At 43.9% G+C, this 19,112-nt stretch overlaps 1 protein-coding gene across 1 annotated transcript; it reads left to right on the top strand.

The window, feature by feature from the left end:
- Positions 1 to 3,268: 3,268 nt before the first annotated feature.
- LOC141022808 (uncharacterized) lies at positions 3,269 to 14,403 on the top strand. The gene is made up of 5 exons (XM_073499078.1): positions 3,269 to 3,505; positions 7,371 to 8,401; positions 8,678 to 9,375; positions 13,933 to 14,084; positions 14,278 to 14,403. Exons 1-5 carry the CDS (start codon positions 3,269 to 3,271, stop codon positions 14,401 to 14,403), a joined length of 2,244 nt encoding a protein of 747 aa, XP_073355179.1.
- The last annotated feature ends 4,709 nt before the right edge of the window (positions 14,404 to 19,112 follow it).

The raw sequence follows: 19,112 nt of genomic DNA, 5'->3' as shown, positions 1-19,112 counted from the left end.
TCGGTCGAACCGTTATGACAACATACGTAATTCCATTTGTCTACCGGTATGTTACTTGCCCGAGATTCGATCGTCGGTATCTTCATACCTAGTTCAATCTCATTACCAGCAAGTCTCTTTACTCGTTCCGTAATACATCACCTCGTGACCAACTCCTTAGTTGTTTGCTTGCAAGCTTATGATGTGTATTACCGAGAGGGCCCAGAGATACCTCTCCGATACTCGGAGTGACAAATCCTAATCTCGATCTATGCCAACTCAACAAACACCTTCATAGATACCTGTAGAGCATATTTATAATCACCCAGTTATGTTGTGACGTTTGATAGCACACAAGGTATTCCTCTGGTATCCGGGAGTTGCATAATCTCATAGTCAAAGGAATATGTATTTGGCATGAAGAAAGCAATAGCAATAAAACTGAACGATCATTATGCTAAGCTAACGGATGGTTCTTGTCCATCACGTCATTCTCCTATCAAATGAAAACTCATATCCATGGTTAGGAAACCTTAACCATCTTTGATCAACGAGCTAGTCTAGTAGAACCTCACTAGGGACACGATGTTTGTTTATGTATTCACACATGTATTAAGGTTTTCGATCAATACAATTATAGCATGAATAATAAACCTTTATCATGCTAAAGGAAATATAAAAGAGCAACTTTATTATTGCCTCTAGGGCATATTTCCTTCAGGAGGTGTATGTGGCTCACATTTGGGATCAAGAGCACTTGTCGGGAAAACTTTCCATCATGGATTCTATTGGCCCACCGCCCTCCGGGATGCAACTGAGCTCGTCACCAAGTGTGAAGCATGCCAGTTCCACTCTAAGAATATTCATCAGCCAGCTCAAGCCTTGCAGACCATCCCTTTATCCTAGCCCTTCACGGTCTGGGGGCTCGACATCTTGGGCCCCTTCCGCTGTGCTACCGGGGCTTCGAATTCTTGTACGTGGCAATCGACAAGTTTACAAAGTGGCCCAAAGTGGAACCAGTGAGAAAGGTGACGGCGCAGTCAGCTATCAAGTTCTTCAAAGGACTGGTGTGTCCTTTTGGAGTGCCCAACAGGGTATTCACTGACAACAAGACCCAGTTTACAAGCCGCGCCTTCATGCAATACATCCAGAGCCTTGGAAGCAAGGTCTCTTTCGCCTCTGTTGCCCACCCAAGAAGCAACGGACAAGCCAAAAGGATGAATGCTAAAGTGCTGCGAGGACTGAAGACAAGAACCTTTGATAGACTTCAAAAATGCAGCAAGCACTGGATTGATGAGTTGCCGGTGGTTCTTTGGTCAATTAGGACGACACCAAATCGAGCTACCGGCCATACTCCCTTCTCCCTGATATATGGCGCAGAAGCAGTGCTCCCCACGGAACTCATATACAGGTCACCTCGATTACTTGCCTACGATGAAGTAGAGCAAAAGCTGCTACGGCATGACGATGCCACGCTCCTCGAGGAAGACCATCTCGGGCCGCTGTACGTGTTGCACGATACCAGCAAGCCCTGCGCCGCTACCATAGCCGCAGGGTTCATGCCCGGAGCCTTGTGGAAGGTGACCTTGTCCTTTGGCGTGTTCAGTCCACCAAGGGTTCAAACAAGTTGACACCAAAGTGGGAAGGCCCTTACCAGGTAGTACGTGTCATGAGACCTGGCACGGTCCATCTGGAGACCGAGGATGGCATCCCTAACTCATGGAATATTGAGCACCTTCGCAAGTTCTACCTGTAAGGCGCGGTTGCCGGGCCTTCCCCCGACAACCTGTTTTGTACAAGCATAGTCCCCGGGACATGTAACCCTTTGTACAAATCCAGGCGCAAGCCCTATGCAAAACTAATAAAACGAAGCGCTCTTTCATAAAAACTTGCATGCATTCATTCATTTTTACTTGAGCACAATCTTATCATGATAACTTTTGAGTAAAGTAACCAACATGCGACAGGAGCCATGTGTTATTTCTTTGATGATAGCAAGGAAGTTTCTTCACGGAAGTTCCCGGAGAGGAAGATAAATACAAGGCCCTGCACTGATCCCCGACACCCTTTTTTTCTTCTTATCCATAACGATAAGAAGGACATCAAACAAAGATAAGTTCATCCTAGTGCTCCATTTTGTATTCACATATGAAAAACTTGTACATAAGGGAACCTTGTTGCCTCCATCATTTGGGCTCCCATCTCTTGATTCGAGCCCTTTTGATCAGGCTGGTTGCAGCAACATTTGAAGGGAGGTTAACAAGGGGCCGGCCTTCATCTACGCTCCTAACCCGTTTTGAACTTATCGAACGAGGTTTAGTAGCAGCTGTAATGGAGACCGGTAGGATGCATTGCCAACCTTGTTATTTACTTGGAAGTATGGAAGGTTTATCCTTCAGCATGTTTGATACATGCACGTGTACCCGGCAAGTGTTTTCCATGTATACGTAGATAACAAGTACAAATCATGCAGAGTACAAACATGAAGAAGGGATTACATAGATTTAACTAAAATTTGGCAAGTGCCTAACTCTTTTGATATGAAAAAAGATAAGTGCCCTATAATGCCTTTCTTGTCCCTCTCCTCCTAGGGGTTGAACCGAGATGGAAAGAGGGCAAAAGGAGCGCCTGGGAAGAAGCCCAGCTTGACCCCACCAGGGCCCGCGGGACGCATCCTAAAAAGATCGGGAGGGCGCCTCCCCGGCAAGGAAGAAGAGCTCGGAGATGGAGGGAGCGGCTAGGCGATGCCCTGGTCACCCCCGCCAGGACCAGAGGAACGCGGCAAGACAGAAACTCCATCAGGGATGACGAAGCCGGAGTCCACGAGGAAGCCTGCCGGGGTCCAGCTGGAGGTGGCTATGACGTCCAAGCCAAACACCCCCGACAAATCACTCTGCTGGGGCCAGGCTGCAGATGATAGTGCTGCCCGCGCCTAGCTGACGGAGACGGTGCGACCGATGTTCAGCTAAATTCCGGGTCGTCGCCTTCGTGCTTGACGGCCGGGGGCTCGCTGTCGTCGTCCTCCCCACCAGTGTCCTCCTCGTCGCTGTCGCTCGAGGAGGAGCTTTCGTCATCGGTCGAGCTCTCCGCGCAACACCCTAAGCGAGCACCCGAGTGTCATAAGACCTTGATGAAGAGCAGATCAGCCTCCACCAACTTGAAGCGGAGGATGTGCCCTTCTGCGAGGTGATGGGCACAGGCGAAGGTTTTCCAGCCACGCTTGAGAAGCATGATGTGCGGTGCAGGATACTCAACGTCTGCCCACGCCGCACCATTGCATCAGCCACTCATGCGCAACCCCAGCCTGGGCAGCTGCTCAATCTCCATCATCATAGCAAAGGGGCAAGGCAGCCACAGTCGGCTGTGCGGGGGCTCACGCAACCTGGCGATAAACTCCAGCGCTGTGTCTCCTACATCGCCCGTCATCGGGGCTGGGGCGGCTGGGGGAGGCCGGCCGGTGCACCACCACACCCGCCTTTTCCTCGAGCGCCCCGTCGGCCCCGTCCGCACCCTGCAGCTCCATCTTGTGCACTAGGCTCTTCATCAACGGCTGCGGTGGGAGCAGAAGCACGGTGCCGAGAGGAAGCCCTCGTTGCTGCCATCGAAGCCTGAGCACGGCCTCTCCCCCTTGTCATGATGGAAGCGAAAACAAGAAGGGAGGAGAAGGTACGTGGATGAACGTCTCCATCCCCCTCGCGCTCTCTTTTTATAGCCGAGCGGGGCGGGAGGCCGGTTCTCCACTACCCCGGGGCGACCGCCCCACTCCTCCAATCCGCCCTACCTACGCTGCTGACGGCGTCCAGATTCGTCGGCCGCCCCTCTGCGCCAATCCAGGGCACTGCGCCTCCTGCCAAGGCACACGTTCCCGCGCCCTGCGCATCCGCCACCAACCCCGAGCGATGCATGCAACAGGCGTGGTAGAAACTGCAGGCATAGTGGGTGGAATAAGATGGCAGTTACCCCAGGGTCTCGCGCGGGCGCCCTAACTTACCCCCATGAATGTGGGCATCCTCTGGCCTACTGCATGGTGAACCCGCGTCGTCTGGGCATCACACGTCTCGTGGAAAGCCCGGAGGTTAACTCAATTCCAGATTAATGAAGAAGCAAAGAAGATCTTAAAGACACGGGCTCCGCCGCGGCAAGGTCAGGGTATGGGCCTGTGCATTGTTTGGGGCCTACCCCAACGGTGCCCGGCGACACGTATGGACTAGGCCCGAGGGCTCCTGTCGGTGCAGCAAACATTCACGTTTGCTACCCGAACTCATGCACAGGCATACTGGCGACATACATCTAGTACCAATGCATGACTCAAAGATAAGCCAGAGGAACCGCTCTTCGTGAGATCAAGGAGAGCATTAAAAGGATCAGGTTAATAGAAGATCACCTCAGGGTAGCCTCCCTTGCCGGGCAGGAGCGCCTGGTCGGGTCGAGGCAGCAAATGAAGAACGAGACCAGTTCGCCCCGACAAGGTTTCCAGGGCCGCCAAAGACCAAAACCCGCCAGGCCCCTTGCCGGCGAGCCTTCACCAAGTCGCCGCCGCTCCACCTCTTCGCACCCAAGTCACTAATCGGTGTGCTGTCAAGCTCCTAAAACAACCAGGTGGATCCTACCAAGTACGTGGCGGCATGATAAGGAATAGATTAGCTTTATTGACACTCGTCCAGAAGACATGTCACGCTAATAAAAAAGAAGCAGATAAGCGGCGCGGCTGGCTTGTCGGGCTTCGACACCAGCTTGACACCTAGCAGTGCATTTAATGCACTGTGAGAGTTAGGTATGATAGCACTGTTAGCTATTTAATCACCCTAAAATGACTGTTTTGCCACCGTTGGCGCCTCTTAAGCTATAAAAGGAGGCCCGATGCAACCTAGCAAAGGGTTCGAACATTTGATCCCTCAACACTTGTACGCCCACGCTGCTCCCCCCAAGGCCGGGCTAGAGCACGCCGTGCCTTCGTGTTCCTCCAGATCAATCCATCACAACAGGAGTAGGGTTTTACGCTGCAAAGCGGCCCGAACCTGGGTAAAAGAAAGCTGTCATCGCCGCGCTGCCCCTGCTGCTTCTGCTCTTTGTGCAATGTGACCACCCCCCTGCCGAACCACAAAGGGGCACCCCTACCCATAGGTGATCGTGCTTCCATGCCGACACCGTTGTTGGCAGAACCGATGACGTGTTAGCTTAGGCGGCGGCGTGATGCCGAGAGAGGTGGTGCAGGATCCCATGGGGCACCGACGGAATCGGGCTCTAGTCGAAGAGGAGACCGTGGCATTGTCATCGAGGGCTACGGCAACCGAGAACAATGCTAGGTGAGTCAATAGAGGCGGCACTGCGGACCGGAAGAAAAATGCGAGTGGAAATGTCTCTCGTAGGAATTGGTTTTCGTCATGAAGGCAAGTGGGCTTGATTTAAAGGGTCCTCCAGAAAATATGGCGATGGAAACCATTATGACGATCCTCCTAGATTGGTTATTTTCAGCTAAATACCATAGAATTGTTTTGTATGGCGTTTGGAGACTTTGCTAGAGTTCCCGTGAGGCCGTGCGCTGCTCCTAGTTTGAGGCCCCGGTGTAGCAATGGGTGCCCGAATCTAATGAGTTTTCCATCATGGGACACACGCCCGCGTGATGAGATTATGTGTTTTTGGAGGGGAGACGCGTGCGCGCATGATGCTCGCGTTCACGGCCAGGATCCGTCGGCTACGGTGCCGATCATGCGCGCGAGTTATGATATACTCATGGCACCGTGAAGCGCATGCATCATCCCGGAATCGCCGTAACCAAAGCGGAACAAAACGTGCGCGACGGTGCGGCCGCACGACCAAGGAGAAAGCACGTGATCCAGCCGTCAACGTTGCACAGCACTGGTCCCAAAACAGATCTGATACATAAATCGGGCTTGGATGGTAGCAGAAATTATTGTGTTGGTTATTGCTAACGACCATCTCATGTATGTGTATAACTAACACTAATTGATTTTCTTGTTACTCAAAAAAACAAGATATTACGTCCTCCATTTTAAAATAAGTGTTTGAACTAAAACCACAATACTTATTTTGGAATGGACGAGTATATCTCAAACATGGCTACGTTCTGATTGTGCAATGACCACTCCAAATGTTAAGTAGGTGAACTAGCAAAGGACGGTCAGTTTCAGGTCCATGTTGCTGCCAAATTACCCGTCGCTCTGAAGAAACTAGAGCGCGTTTCTGTCACATGTTTCAGATTCAGAATATATCGGTATTCAAAGTCACAGATGGCAAAGGCTGGTGCAAGCGTGTTGGATACATACGTGTGTCCTTATCTTTTCGGCGCAGGGGTGAAGAAAAGGGGAAGCAGCGTGGCGGCAATTATACCGTGGTTGAAGATGATGACCTGTTTAAGTCTGATTGCAGATGCTTATGGTATAGGTGTCTCCTCGCAAGGTTTAGAGATGATGACACATAGCTGCAAAGATCTTCGTGTTTTATTGGTTGTTTTAGGATGCTCTTTGTTATTTTGATTATTTGTGCGTGTGTTAGGGTGTGCTTGTATGAATTAGAGACATGGTATTATTTTGTGATTTGAATACAAGCATACTTTCTAATTACTGTATTATTTTTTGAACTGGGAACTGGGAACCTATTATTGGTTATTAAACCCAGGGTCGTACCTAGGTTAACTTAATTAACCTTGTCGTAACTGATTTAAAAAAAAACTTGTCGTAACTATTCCTCTGAGAGCCATATCCCACGGTTAGGAAAAGGTCTCACGTTAACGTCGGTGAGATCAGACTTTGTGTCAAACTAAACCCTTCCTGCTACGGTTAGTCGTCGGTCGGTCAGTCCAGCCCGTTTTGTGCGCGCGAAATTCCTCGAAAAATTCCTGACTCGTGGTAAAGATGTACGGCTATTGGCCAGAGTATGCCTGTTTCCCTCTCGCCTTGGGAGAGAACAGTCAACCGGGTGACTTTTGTTTGGTCTAGAAGCTCTGGCTTTCCGCATCAGCTAACAGTACTTTTGAAAGGATTTATTGATACATTTAGCCATACATAATCGAGGACAATTGTGTCTCCTGTAAGCATCAGTTAAGAAGATTTGTCTCCGTAAGCTCCAGCTGCATGAAAGTTAACCAGTAAATTTTATTTTCAGTCCAGTCCGATGTTTTAAGAATCAGTCGCAGCCGATCTCAACAGTACTAGTTCTCCTACGAACCAATTCCGAAGCTCCAATTCTTACAAAGTTATAAATACAAATACCGGCCGATAAATCTCCTGGGCCAGACGGCTTCACCGGATTATTCTTCAAGAAATGTTGAGGGTTCATTAAGCCTGACATCATGAGGGTCATCCAAAACTTCGACTCTCTTCACACTGCCAACCTACAGTGGGTCTGCCAATGTTGTGCTTTTGCCATAGAAGGATGGTGCAGAGGAGATAGCTGACTACAGGTCTATTAGTCTCATCCATGCTATCGCCAAAATCATCGCCAAGGTCCTGTCCTTGCGGCTTGCTCCTCGCATGGATGGCCTCGTCTCCAATGCTCAGAGTGCTTTCATCAAAAAGAGGAGTATCCACGACAACTTTATGTACGTGCGGAACATGGCTCGTCGGCTCCACAAGTGCAAGACCCCCGCCCTCCTCTTCAAGCTTGACATTAGAAAGGCTTTTGATTCCATCAAATGGGAATACATTCTGGACCTCTTGCAGCGCTTGGGCTTCCCAACCAAATTCAGGGTCTGGATTGCCGCGTTGCTCTCCTCGGCTTCCTCGCGCATCCTTCTCAACGGGATTCCAGGCCTTCCCATCAGGCACGGCCAAGGGCTTCGGCAAGGGGACCCAATCTCGCCGCTCCTATTTGTCCTCGCGATTGACCCGCTTCGTCGAATCCTTGATCTTGCAACACACCGAGGCCTTCTCCGCAAGCTTCGTGGTCGTGGCGCCATGGTGCAAATTTCTTTGTATGCGGATGATGCAGCTGTTTTCCTGGCTCCGATCAAGAGGGACATCGAGAACTTCTCTGCTATCTTAAGGAGTTTTGGTGAGGTCACGGGCCTCCACACCAACTTCCACAAAAGTTCTGTTGTGCCCATTCGCTGCAACCACCTTGACTTGGACCATATCCTTCATGGCATGCCGGCTGCAAGAGCTTCTTTCCCTGTGAAATATTTGGGCCTCCCACTCTCGGTCTGGCAGCTTAGGAAAGTGGATTTCCAATATCTTGAAGACAAAGCGGCTGGAAAGTTGGTCACTTGGGAGGGCCAAAATATTACCACCATCGGTCGTACGACTCTAGTCAAGTCGGTTGTCTCCTCCCAGGCGGTGTACTCCATCACGCCTCTCGTTGTGCCGCCGAGCACTTTACGAAACCTCAACAAGATTGAGCGAGCGTTTCTGTGGTCTGGCTCGGATAAGACGAGGGTGCCAAATGCAAGGTCAACTGGGAGGTGGTATGTCGTCCTCGCGAGTATGGTGGCCTTGGGGTACTAAACACTGACAAGTTTGCCCATGCCTTGAGACTGAGATGGCCATGGTTTGAATGGAAGGAGCCCAGCAAGCTTTGGGTGGGGCTTGGTAACCCATGCTCAGAGGAGGACCTGGATTTTTTTCTATGCCTCAACCACGATTACTGTTGGAAATGGTGCCAAAACGCCTTTTTGGGACTCTCCTTGGCTGCTTGGGCGCAAACCCAAGGACATTGCCCCGCTAATCTTCGGTGCCTCCAGGAGAAAGAATTGGAAGGTGCATGAGGCCCTTAAAGGGAATGCATGGATCCTGAAGGTCAAGATTGACACGCCCGTCACCGCTGCCCACGTTCACGAGTTCTTCTCTCTTTGGATGCTCGTGAATGAGGTCCACCTTGACGAGCATGCTGAGGATGATATCACCTGGAAGCACTCCAGCGACGGGATTTACTCGGCATCCTCTGCCTACAAGGCTCAATTCCTTGGGTTGATTCTCTCCCCTATAGATTTCACGGTGTGGAAAGCTTGGGCTCCACCCAAAGTTAAATTCTTCTTGTGGCTGGCTCTACAAGACCGGATTTGGACTGCAGATAGGTTGGCCAGGCGCGGCTGGCCCAACTGCGGCCTTTGCCAACTTTGCAAAAGGGAGCAAGAGTATGGCGTCCATCTTTTCGTTAAGTGCCGCTACACTCTTAGGCTTTGGAGGATGCTCACTGACAAGTTGGGACTTGTGCACATGGACACCACCACTTGGCATCTTGCTGGCTCGGTGAAGGAGTGGTGGGAGAAGCGAACCGACTTGCAGAATCCTAATAGACGAGCAACGGCCTCTCTCACTATGCTCGTCTCCTGGTCCGTTTGGAACGAGAGGAATGCCAGAGTCTTCCGCCGCAAGAGTGCTCCACCGACCATCCTTCTTCAAATGGTCCTCGACGAGGCAAAGCTTTGGGTCACTGCGGGTGTAGAAAGCTAGGGGACATTATATTGCGAGAATAATTGTCATGTCGTGTGTTCGGCTCTTGTATCAACTCTATCTTCTCCTTATTTAATATATGAGGCAAATCTTTTGCCTCTGTTCCGAAAAAAATGAATCCTACCCCCCCCCCCCCCCATCCCGCGCGCAAAAAAAGAATAATGAATCCTACAAATGAAAATTATCCCAACAAAGAAATAAATAACTTGGAATAAATAGTTATACATAAACACCCATCACACTTTTCTTATATAAATTTAATCGTCATCATACTTAATTTTATATTTCTCAACCTAGATTATATAAAAATGAACTTATTTTTCATTTGTAGGCTCAAAGAGATTGACTGGAATTTAGATGATATAAAATGACTGCTAAATACCTCAATGAAAAAGTTTAGATGGATCATGACTGACTGACATTTCTTTTTACGGGAAGTGACTGACTGACATGTAGGTGTCAAATTAACTCAATTGACTCAACATCTTTGGTGAGGGGGGCCTGCTTCTTTTTTTGCTCAAAGATTCAAACTGCAGTTTACTTTTTTTAGGAGACAAACGGCTGTTTACTAATCCTCTTTGTTTATAACTGAAACTTCTTTTACCAAGCGGTCAGCTTGGTAAGCCACCAACTAATAATTTTGAATCAATGATAAAGAACTGAACATTTTTTGAGATGTTGTACTCTTTTGTTTTTCTATAGTAAAAAGAAAAAAAGTCAGCAAAGCTCAGGACGGGGCATATGAGCGGACTCTGGAAAACCGAAAGTACTGGCCATCTCGCGCCTCAAGGGCAGCCTGTAGTTGGGCCGGCTCAGTGGGGATCATTGACCCTTTTGTTTTCATTTTTCGTGGAGTGAGGCTTGCGTTTTTCCTCTTTGTTTTCTTTTTTCTCACCTTATATTTACATTCCAAAAATGTTATAAAATATGCATGTATTAATAAATATATATGGAAAAATTACTTTGTTTGGCCTTTAAAACAAACGTTCACCGCGTATTATCAAAATGTTCAGGGATGTATTTTTTTGTTCTCACGTCTTTAGAAAAAATTTCATGATTAATAAAAGGTCTGCCCCATTTGCAAACATGTTCATGCAATTTAAAAAAAAGATATAATATAATATTCATAACACTGAAAACAATTCAAAGTTTTTAAAAGAATGCTCATAACATTTTTTTAAATGATCATGAACTTTTTGAAAAATGTTCAAAGTTTTTTAGAAAAAAAATTAGGGTGAATTTAAACAGGTCTGATGTGCATTTGACAAAATTTTGAATATGTATTCAGATCAAATGTTCAAGGTGCATCTAAAATTTATTCAATGTTTTATCTAAAAAATGTTCAACCTGTATAAAAAAAGATCAAAATTTAGTCGGAAAAGATGACATATATTTCAAAATAGGAAAAGAAAGGAAAGGAAAAAATAAAAAATAAATGGAAAAAGAAAAGAAAAGAACACATGAAAACGAACAGAACAAACACGGAAAAGAAAAAATGCATAATATATGAAACCCAATAGAACAAACATGGAAAAGAAAAAAATGCTAACAGATGAAACCCAATAGAACGAACACGGAAAAGAAAAAAAACGCATAACACCTTTCAAAAATTGGGTAGAAGGTTCCGTGAACCGGACTAGAGATGTTTCACATAAGTGCTAGGTCCTAGTTAGTTATTGGGTTGACCCACTTTCAATGACTAGGGTGAGTACAGTCTTGCGGTTATAGCATTCGCATCATTTAGGAGACATCCTATCGCCTTATGTGCCAGCTGGGCAGCCAACGCTCATCAAGCTGCTCACTTGGGCTGGCCCAGCAACGCGATGCGAGCAGCTCGCTTGGCATATAATGTCGGGAGCTCCAGTAAGCGCTAGCGCTCCCGGCGCTAGCACGCGGTATGTAGTGGGCCGGGCCAGTCAACTAGCTGAGAAAAACAAACGTGAACGGAAAAGTTGTTGTTAATTCGGGAGAAGTGGGAACTGAACTCTGCACAGCAAAGTCGACGCCAAATCTTATTCGGCGCCTAGGCCCCGCCCTACACTTGGTTTTATAGTGGGCCGGCCCATTCTGCTTTTCTGTTTCGCCTTATGTGCCAGCCGGGTAGCCAACGCTCATCAAGCTGCTCACTTGGGCTGGCCCAGCAACGCGATGCGAGCAGCTCACTTGGCATATAATGCCAGGAGCTCCAGTAAGCGCTAGCGCTCCTGGCGCTCGCACGTGGCACGTAGTGGCCCGGCCCAGTCAACTTGCTAAGAAATACAAACGCGAAATAAAAAGTTGTCGTTAATTCGGGCGAAGTGGGAACTGAACTCTGCAAGGCAAAGTCGACACCAAATCTTACTCGGCGCCTAGGCACCAAATACAGGCCATTTGGTACAGGGCGCCCCCCCCCCCCCCCCCCCCCGCCCCCCCGCCTACACTTGGTTTTATAGTGGGCCGATCCATCCTACTTTTCTGTTTCTTAAAACCCCCAAAAAAGAAGCGTCCACCGCGAATCGAATCTCGCTCATTGATTCAGGTAGCAACCACACGAACCAATTAGACTAGATGACTACATGTGTTGCTATTGTTCTTTTTCTGTTCTTTATAAAACACGAAAAAGGCAACTGTTTCCCATGTTCCCATGTTCCCTTTCCTTTTTTCTATCTTTTTTCTCGTTCTTAAAATGCGTGAGATTTTTCAAAGGCGAACAATTTTCCGCAAAATCAGTGATTTTTTTCAAATTGGATAAACTTTTTTCAAATTTGATGAACTTTTTTTCAATTTGATGAATTTTTTTTTCAAAATCAATGAACTTTTTGTCAAGCTCGATGAACTTTTTGTCAAATTCGGTGAACTTTTTCAAAATAGATGAACTCTTTTTCAGATCGATGATCTTTTCTTTCAAAATCAATGTTTTCTTTTGTGATTTTTCTTCAAAATTGATATACTTTTTTAGGGATTTGGCAAAAAAAAACTTTTTTGAGGGCGTTCGATCGAGAGCGAACATACCTGTGCGCGATCGAGAGCGGTCCTTTTCTTTCGTAGCGAGTGTTGCTAATCGAGGGATCGGTGCTATGCTTTTAATTTGGGCCGGCCCCATTGCTCGTGCGCGTAGGCGCCAGCAAAGGCATCGGGGGCATAGAGCGCTGACGAGGAGGTCTCAAAGTCGACAGCTTCGTGACTTGACCACTAGACTACAGTTTTGTCGACTACTTCTAGGAAATAATCCTACTCGACCCATCACTAAGTATAAAAAATTAACATATAATAGTACTATATACCCTACATAAATTATTTGTATAAAGAAAAGGTAAATTTTAAAACGAATTCACGTATTTAAAGAAATGTTCGTCGAAGTTGAATAAAGTTCTCAGATTTTAAAAAAGTTTGTCATCTGAAAAAAGTTCATTGAATTTGAAAAAAGTTTGTTGATTTTGAAAAATAGCTCATCGAATTTGAAAAAAGTTCATCAATTTTGAAAAGAAATACATCAAATCTGAAAAAAAATTCCATCAAATTTTAAAAAATGTTCATTGGTTTTGCAGAAAATTATGTAAATTTCATTTCATTTTAAAAAAAGTTCATTAATTTTCTAAAAGTTCACAAAACTTGAAAAGTTCATCAATTTTGGAAAAGTATTCACCTAATTTTAAAAATAATTTCATCCAATTTGAAAAAAAGTTCATTAAATATGATTTTTTTCATAAATATTAGAAACTTTTCATAATTTTTTTTTAAAAGTCCATCGAAATGAAAAAAGTACTTCTAATTTGATAAAATATCTGCTTTTAAAAATAGTTCACTAGAATTTAAAAAAATCATGATTATGAAAACAAAATTTCATCTAATTCAAAAAAGAAATCAATAATTTGGAAAAAGATGACGCATTTAGGAAAAAGAATAGATGATGGAAGAAACTAGGAATAAAAAAACAGAAAATGGTAATGGAAAAAAGGAAAACGAAGGAAGGAATAAAAGAAAGAAAAAGTTGAAGCTTAGAAAATCCCGCTCCGTGGTGGGTTGGTTATATGAACGAACCTTGACGAGTGAGGCTGGTGGTTTGAGTCGCTGCGAGCGCGGTTCTTTTAGGATGCGTTTGGTTACCGGCATCTATCCCAACCAGACTCATGCGGGAAGAATTTGGCCTAGAGCCCTTTTGCCTTTACATTGTTTCTTCTTCCACGTGCTCCCTCTCTAATCTCCTTTCTTTCATCCCTTTTACTCTACACAACAGTGATTCGTTTCGTGGTAAGCTTTACGCGAAAAAGATGCACGTCGATGTGATGGTTTCATTTTTGTGATCAATTTGTAGTTTCATAGACCGTAAATGTTCAATTTCGTGTTCATGTTTGCAGCTATTTTGAATGAATTTTGTCAAACTCATCATGCACATTCGACCGTTTAAATTTTCCTTTGACCAGTAGCTTCATCTTACAATTTCACACGACTTTCGTGTTGCACATTTTCTGTTTCAACAATTGTAGACGAGTATATCTAACCTCTTCCTCATGAAACGTATATACACATAGTGATATATGTTAATGACATGCCTTAATCTCAGTCTACTCTCCTGTGTCCTTCTACACTGGCGTCGCTCCTTTCGGCTTCCTCTTCTCCTGCGTCGTGAAGCAGCTCCGGCCAGCCCTCGTCGTGTGCGTCGACCGCGCCGACCTGCCGCTCCCGAGCCACGCACTCAACGTCCTCCACTCATGCGTTGTGCTAAGGACCCGCAGAAGAGCGCGACGGCGGGCAGGAGTGCGGCGAGGCGAGCTGCGCTAGGGCGTATCGGACCTACAGAAGAGCGCGACGACGTAGTACATGCCGGTGACGACCAGTCCACCATCCTCTTCTGTTGCTGGTTGTTTCCTCCCCTGCTCGGTATCTATCTACCATTGATGAGCTCCAGAGACTGCTCGCCACAACGGCGGGAGGCTTGCTCGTCGACATGAAGAGACCAACGTTCCGCATTGGCGAGCCCGCGGCGGTGGATGGTAGCCTTGCCGCCGAGTACGACGGCAACGTGACGAACTAGTTGCTTGTGTCTTCGTCATCGCTCATTGCAATCGCCATGGCACTATGTGTTATGAGTAGCTGTTAAGTCTTAATCCGTACAACGTGCATTAGTATGAGGACACGCAATGCAAGCAATCAAACACGGTGTGCAGAGGCGTCGTTACGGTGCATGGAAAGGGATGCCGGCAACCAATCAACATGCAGATGATAGTTTTTTGCCTGCATATGCTCGGCCAGCCCAACTGGGACAAGTATGCAAAATGACAAAAAAGATACAGATAACCAAACACATCCTTAGCGTATTAAAATACAGAGTAACGAGTCGGCCACCACGGGGCGCTGCAGGCGCCAGTTTGCGAAATGCATACAAACTGGCGCCTGCAGCGTTAAATCAGAAACGCCCACGCGCGCTCGGTTGGCGGTTGACCTAGTTTACCGTCGATTATTCACTTGTTGACCATCGACCATTGTCTTGTTGACCGTTGACTTCAAGAAAAGTTCATTAATTCTAAAAAAATACATGAATGTTTTAAATAATTCACAAACTAGAAAAATGATGATTAATTTAGAAAAAGCTTGTGAATTCAAGAAAGTTCATGAATTCGATTTTTTCGCAAATTAAAAGAATTCACGTTTCAAAAAGTCCGCGAAAAAAATATAAAATTGGAAAAAATTTCACGCATTCAAAAATTCATGAATTTTTATAAAAAATATCATGGATTTGAAAATGATCACAACATGAAATAAGCAAAACAAAAAAACAAAAAAAAGGAAAACAGTACGTAAAACCCAATAAAAATATCGGGAGCTTCGAGAAGCTTCCCCAAAACGGCTAGAAGTTCTAGAAGATTCACAAAAACTGGCTGGGGCATTCGCAAAAAAACAAAACACGACCCGCAACATGGGCCGAACCATTTACGTACAAAAGGGGTGTGCCTAGTATCGATAGCCCTATCAGTGCACAAAATGTTGTGTACCTCTTAAGCCGCAGATCGCTCCGTAAGTGTATGAAATGGTTCGGCTATTAGAAAAGCCAGCAAGAGAACCATGATGTCCGTTTTTTCTTTTTGTATTTTAAAAAATGTTCAAAATCTTAAAAAATTATTCTAATTTTCGAAAAACATCATGGTTTCAAATATTGCTCGTGTTTTATTACAAACCATTTAAATTCCAAAAGTTTTGCATAGGCCAAAAAAATTGGAATTCCAAAAATTGTTCGCAACTTCAAGAAATGCTCATAATTTTCAAAAACAAATCATGATGTCAAAAGTTTGTCTGCGAACATTTTTGGTATTTCATGAACAATTTGTGAATTCACAAACAATTTTGGAAACCCATGCACATTTTTTAAATTTGCACACTCTTTTTAATCCGTAAATATTTTTTGAATTCACGAATATTTTTCGGGGGTGCTATGTATTACTTCCCGCGACAAGCATGCTCATGCCCCTGGCGTGGCTTCGCTATGCGAGCCGTCCTGCCACGGGGAGCGGGGGGCAAATGGCACGTCCGATCGGTAGGAACAAATAGGCTAAGCACGCCCTTGTATCCTAGCATACGTAGTACGATTTATCTTTTTTACTTTTTTTCTCTTTCTTGACTTTCTCCTCTTCATGTACATGTTTTTCTTCTGGCTTTCTTTTGATTTTCTTCCCTTTTTTCCTTTTTCCTGTCTTATAGTTTTCTGTAATATAAACATTTTCTGATATACGAGGAACATTTTTCAAACTACACACTGAACATTTTTTAATACACAATGAACATTTTTTCAAATACACACATCACAATTTTTTAAATACATACTGAAGCAATTTTTAGTATATGATGAACACTTTTATACACTGTTCACTTTTATTTTGCAATGTACAGCAAAATGCTTTCTAATATACACACCGAATATTTTTTTTAAATTCATGTTGAACATTTACTAGCAAAAAGATGAATGAGAAAATTAGAAAAACCAGGCAAAGAAACATAGAGAAGGAACGTTTGAGAATTTGAAAAAACTTAGTGAATTAAAAAATCACGAATTAAAAAATCATGAATTTGAATAAAATTCGTGAATCAGAAAATATTGACAAATTTTTAAAAATTTGTCTAATGCAAAATAATTCACGAATTTGAAAAAAAGTTTGCAGACCCAAAAATGTTCATGAATTCAAAAGTTCACAAATTCAAAAAATCATGAATTTTCAAAATGTTTGGGATTTATGGCACGTCCGATCGCTAGCAACAAGTAGGCTAAGCACACCGTTGTATCCTAGCTTACGTTGTACGATTTGTATTTTTACTTTTTTTCTCTTTCTTGATTTCCCCTCTTCATGTATGTGTTTTTCTTCTGGCTTTCTTTTGATTTTCTTCCTTTTTTCCTTTTTCCTGTCTTATAGTTTTCTGTAATGATTTTTTTCTAATACACGGGATAAATTTTTCAAACTACACACTGAACATTTTTTAATACACAATGAACATTTTTTCAAATACACACTTCACAATTTTTTAAAGACATACTGAACCAATTTTTAGTATATGATGATCACTTTTATACACAGTGAACTTTTGTTTTGCAATGTACAGCGTAAAGAACTAGGAGTATTTCTTTTAGCTATTTGTAATGGAAGAAGTATGAAATCTTGTCTACATAGCTGAGATCTGAATTGAAGTATTTCTTTTTGCTAACTATAAATAGTTTTTTCCAACTTACTATTAGCAACTTTTCGGCCATAAGTTGTTTGTTGTAGTATGTGAAATGGTCTTTGCCAGATGAAATGAATTGCACAGTGGTTTTGGCGGAGGGTGCATACTTTGTTGTTTGGTGCTGCCGCGGGTGCAAATACGATGATGGGTGTAGGGAAGAGCAGTTGGTAGTTATATTAATAATCTGACAAAGGTGTGTAATATTTAGCCAAGGTTTTCTTCCTTACTTCCGATCCTTAGACAAAGAATGGCATGCAACAAATACATGCATTGTTCATCTTTGATTAGTTGGCAAGTTAGCGATTCAATATGATGTCAAGTGGTTCAAAAACAAGTGGGGTTTTCCTTGGCAAAAATATTTTTTCTTTCAAAAATTTCTATCAAATGTGCATTAAAGATTTTGTAGTGATCAAATAGTTGATTTTTTTTACAATGTCATTGGTTGTACTTGGGATCAGATGTAAGTTTTAATTATTTTTTTGTTATGGAATGTGAATGTTTATTAAATGTTAACTATGGAAAGCACTGTTCTGGAGATCTCTACTTTTCACTGTATTGGAGTGTTTCTTTCAACTTGGTGGATGGTCCCTTACTATGTAGAGACCAAACTAAAAATTTATATAAAAGATAGGAGTACATATTTGCTTATATAAATTTCCGTGACCAAAACAATTTGCTTGTGAGAGCCTCAAGTTATAAAACAAATTTCATCCTAAGGTATCAACAACGCCGCATATGCGACGACTTCTCTAATGTGGGGCCCCTCCGCATGTACACACAACGTCCATTTACTGAATATCGTATCATTAGTACACGGGTGAACGCCCACCTATGGGACGACTGGAACATTTTGCAAAAGCGCTTTATCATTATTGGTACTAATCCCGCATTTCAAACTCCGATATCACTTACGCTCCATCTTGTCACAGTAGAGCTATCTCATGTCGTCGTTTGCTGCCAGTTAGATCATGTTTGGACTGATGTTGTATCTTGTGTGTCTTGCCACCGTAGAGATTCCCATCGTATCAGTTTCTTTTCAGTAAACCATGTTCAGTGAGAATAAGAGAATCCTCTCCAGAATGTAGAACTATCTCTTTTCCATTTTACCTGTACGTTATATGTAAGGTAGTTATGAATGAAAGCCTTTTCACTTTATTTGCCTTATGATATAAATGGTATGCATGCAAAATATACCAATGCATACATTACGTCTGTCTCAACGGGCGCGGCGTGCCGCCGCACGGGGTTCGCTAGTGCTTTCTAATATATACACTCAATATTTTTTTAAATGTACGTTGAACATTTATTAGCAAAAAGATGAATGACAAAAATAGAAAAACTGGGCAAAGAACCATAGAGAAGGAACGTTTGCGAATTTGAAAAAACTTAGTGAATTAATTTTTTTATGAATTTGAATAAAATTCGTGAATCAGAAAATATTGACGAATTTAAAAAAAATTGTCTAATGCAAATAGTTCACGAATTTGGAAAAAAATTGCAGACCCAAAAATTGTTCATGAATTTAAAAGTTCACAAATTCAAAAAATATTCAGGAATTCAAAAATTCATTAATTTTAAAAATGTTTGCGGCTTTCATAAAATTGTTCATGAATTTCTAAAATTGTTCGTGAATTCAATAAATATTCATAAAAATGAAAAAAATTGCCGAATTCAGAAAATGTGTAAATTTGAAAATATTCTTGAATAGAAAAATATATTTAAAAGCACTAAAAATGTTGACCGGTGTTTTTCAGAATTTAGAAAAAATAACGAATTTAAAAAATATTTTCAAATTTCAAAAAAGTCAGAATGAAAGCTTCCCAAGCCGGTGGGAAACTATCCCACCTCGCTACTTACTTGGGCCTTGGCCAACATTAGAGCCCGCATGGGCGATCCCTATCCTACCTCGGCCTCAAACCGCTCTTGGTTCCACCTTCTACACACCTTGTCCTCGCGTGCCACACGTGTCGTCGGGCTGGGCACGTGCCGTGCAGCGCATCAGCCTTTTAGGTCCACCGCTCGAGTGATCCTCGG

The sequence above is a fragment of the Aegilops tauschii genome, chromosome 5, assembly GCF_002575655.3.
Source record: "Aegilops tauschii subsp. strangulata cultivar AL8/78 chromosome 5, Aet v6.0, whole genome shotgun sequence".
Lineage (NCBI taxonomy): Eukaryota > Viridiplantae > Streptophyta > Magnoliopsida > Poales > Poaceae > Aegilops > Aegilops tauschii.
Note: the sequence above shows the minus strand (reverse complement) of the source record. Positions and strands in the feature narration are given on the sequence as shown.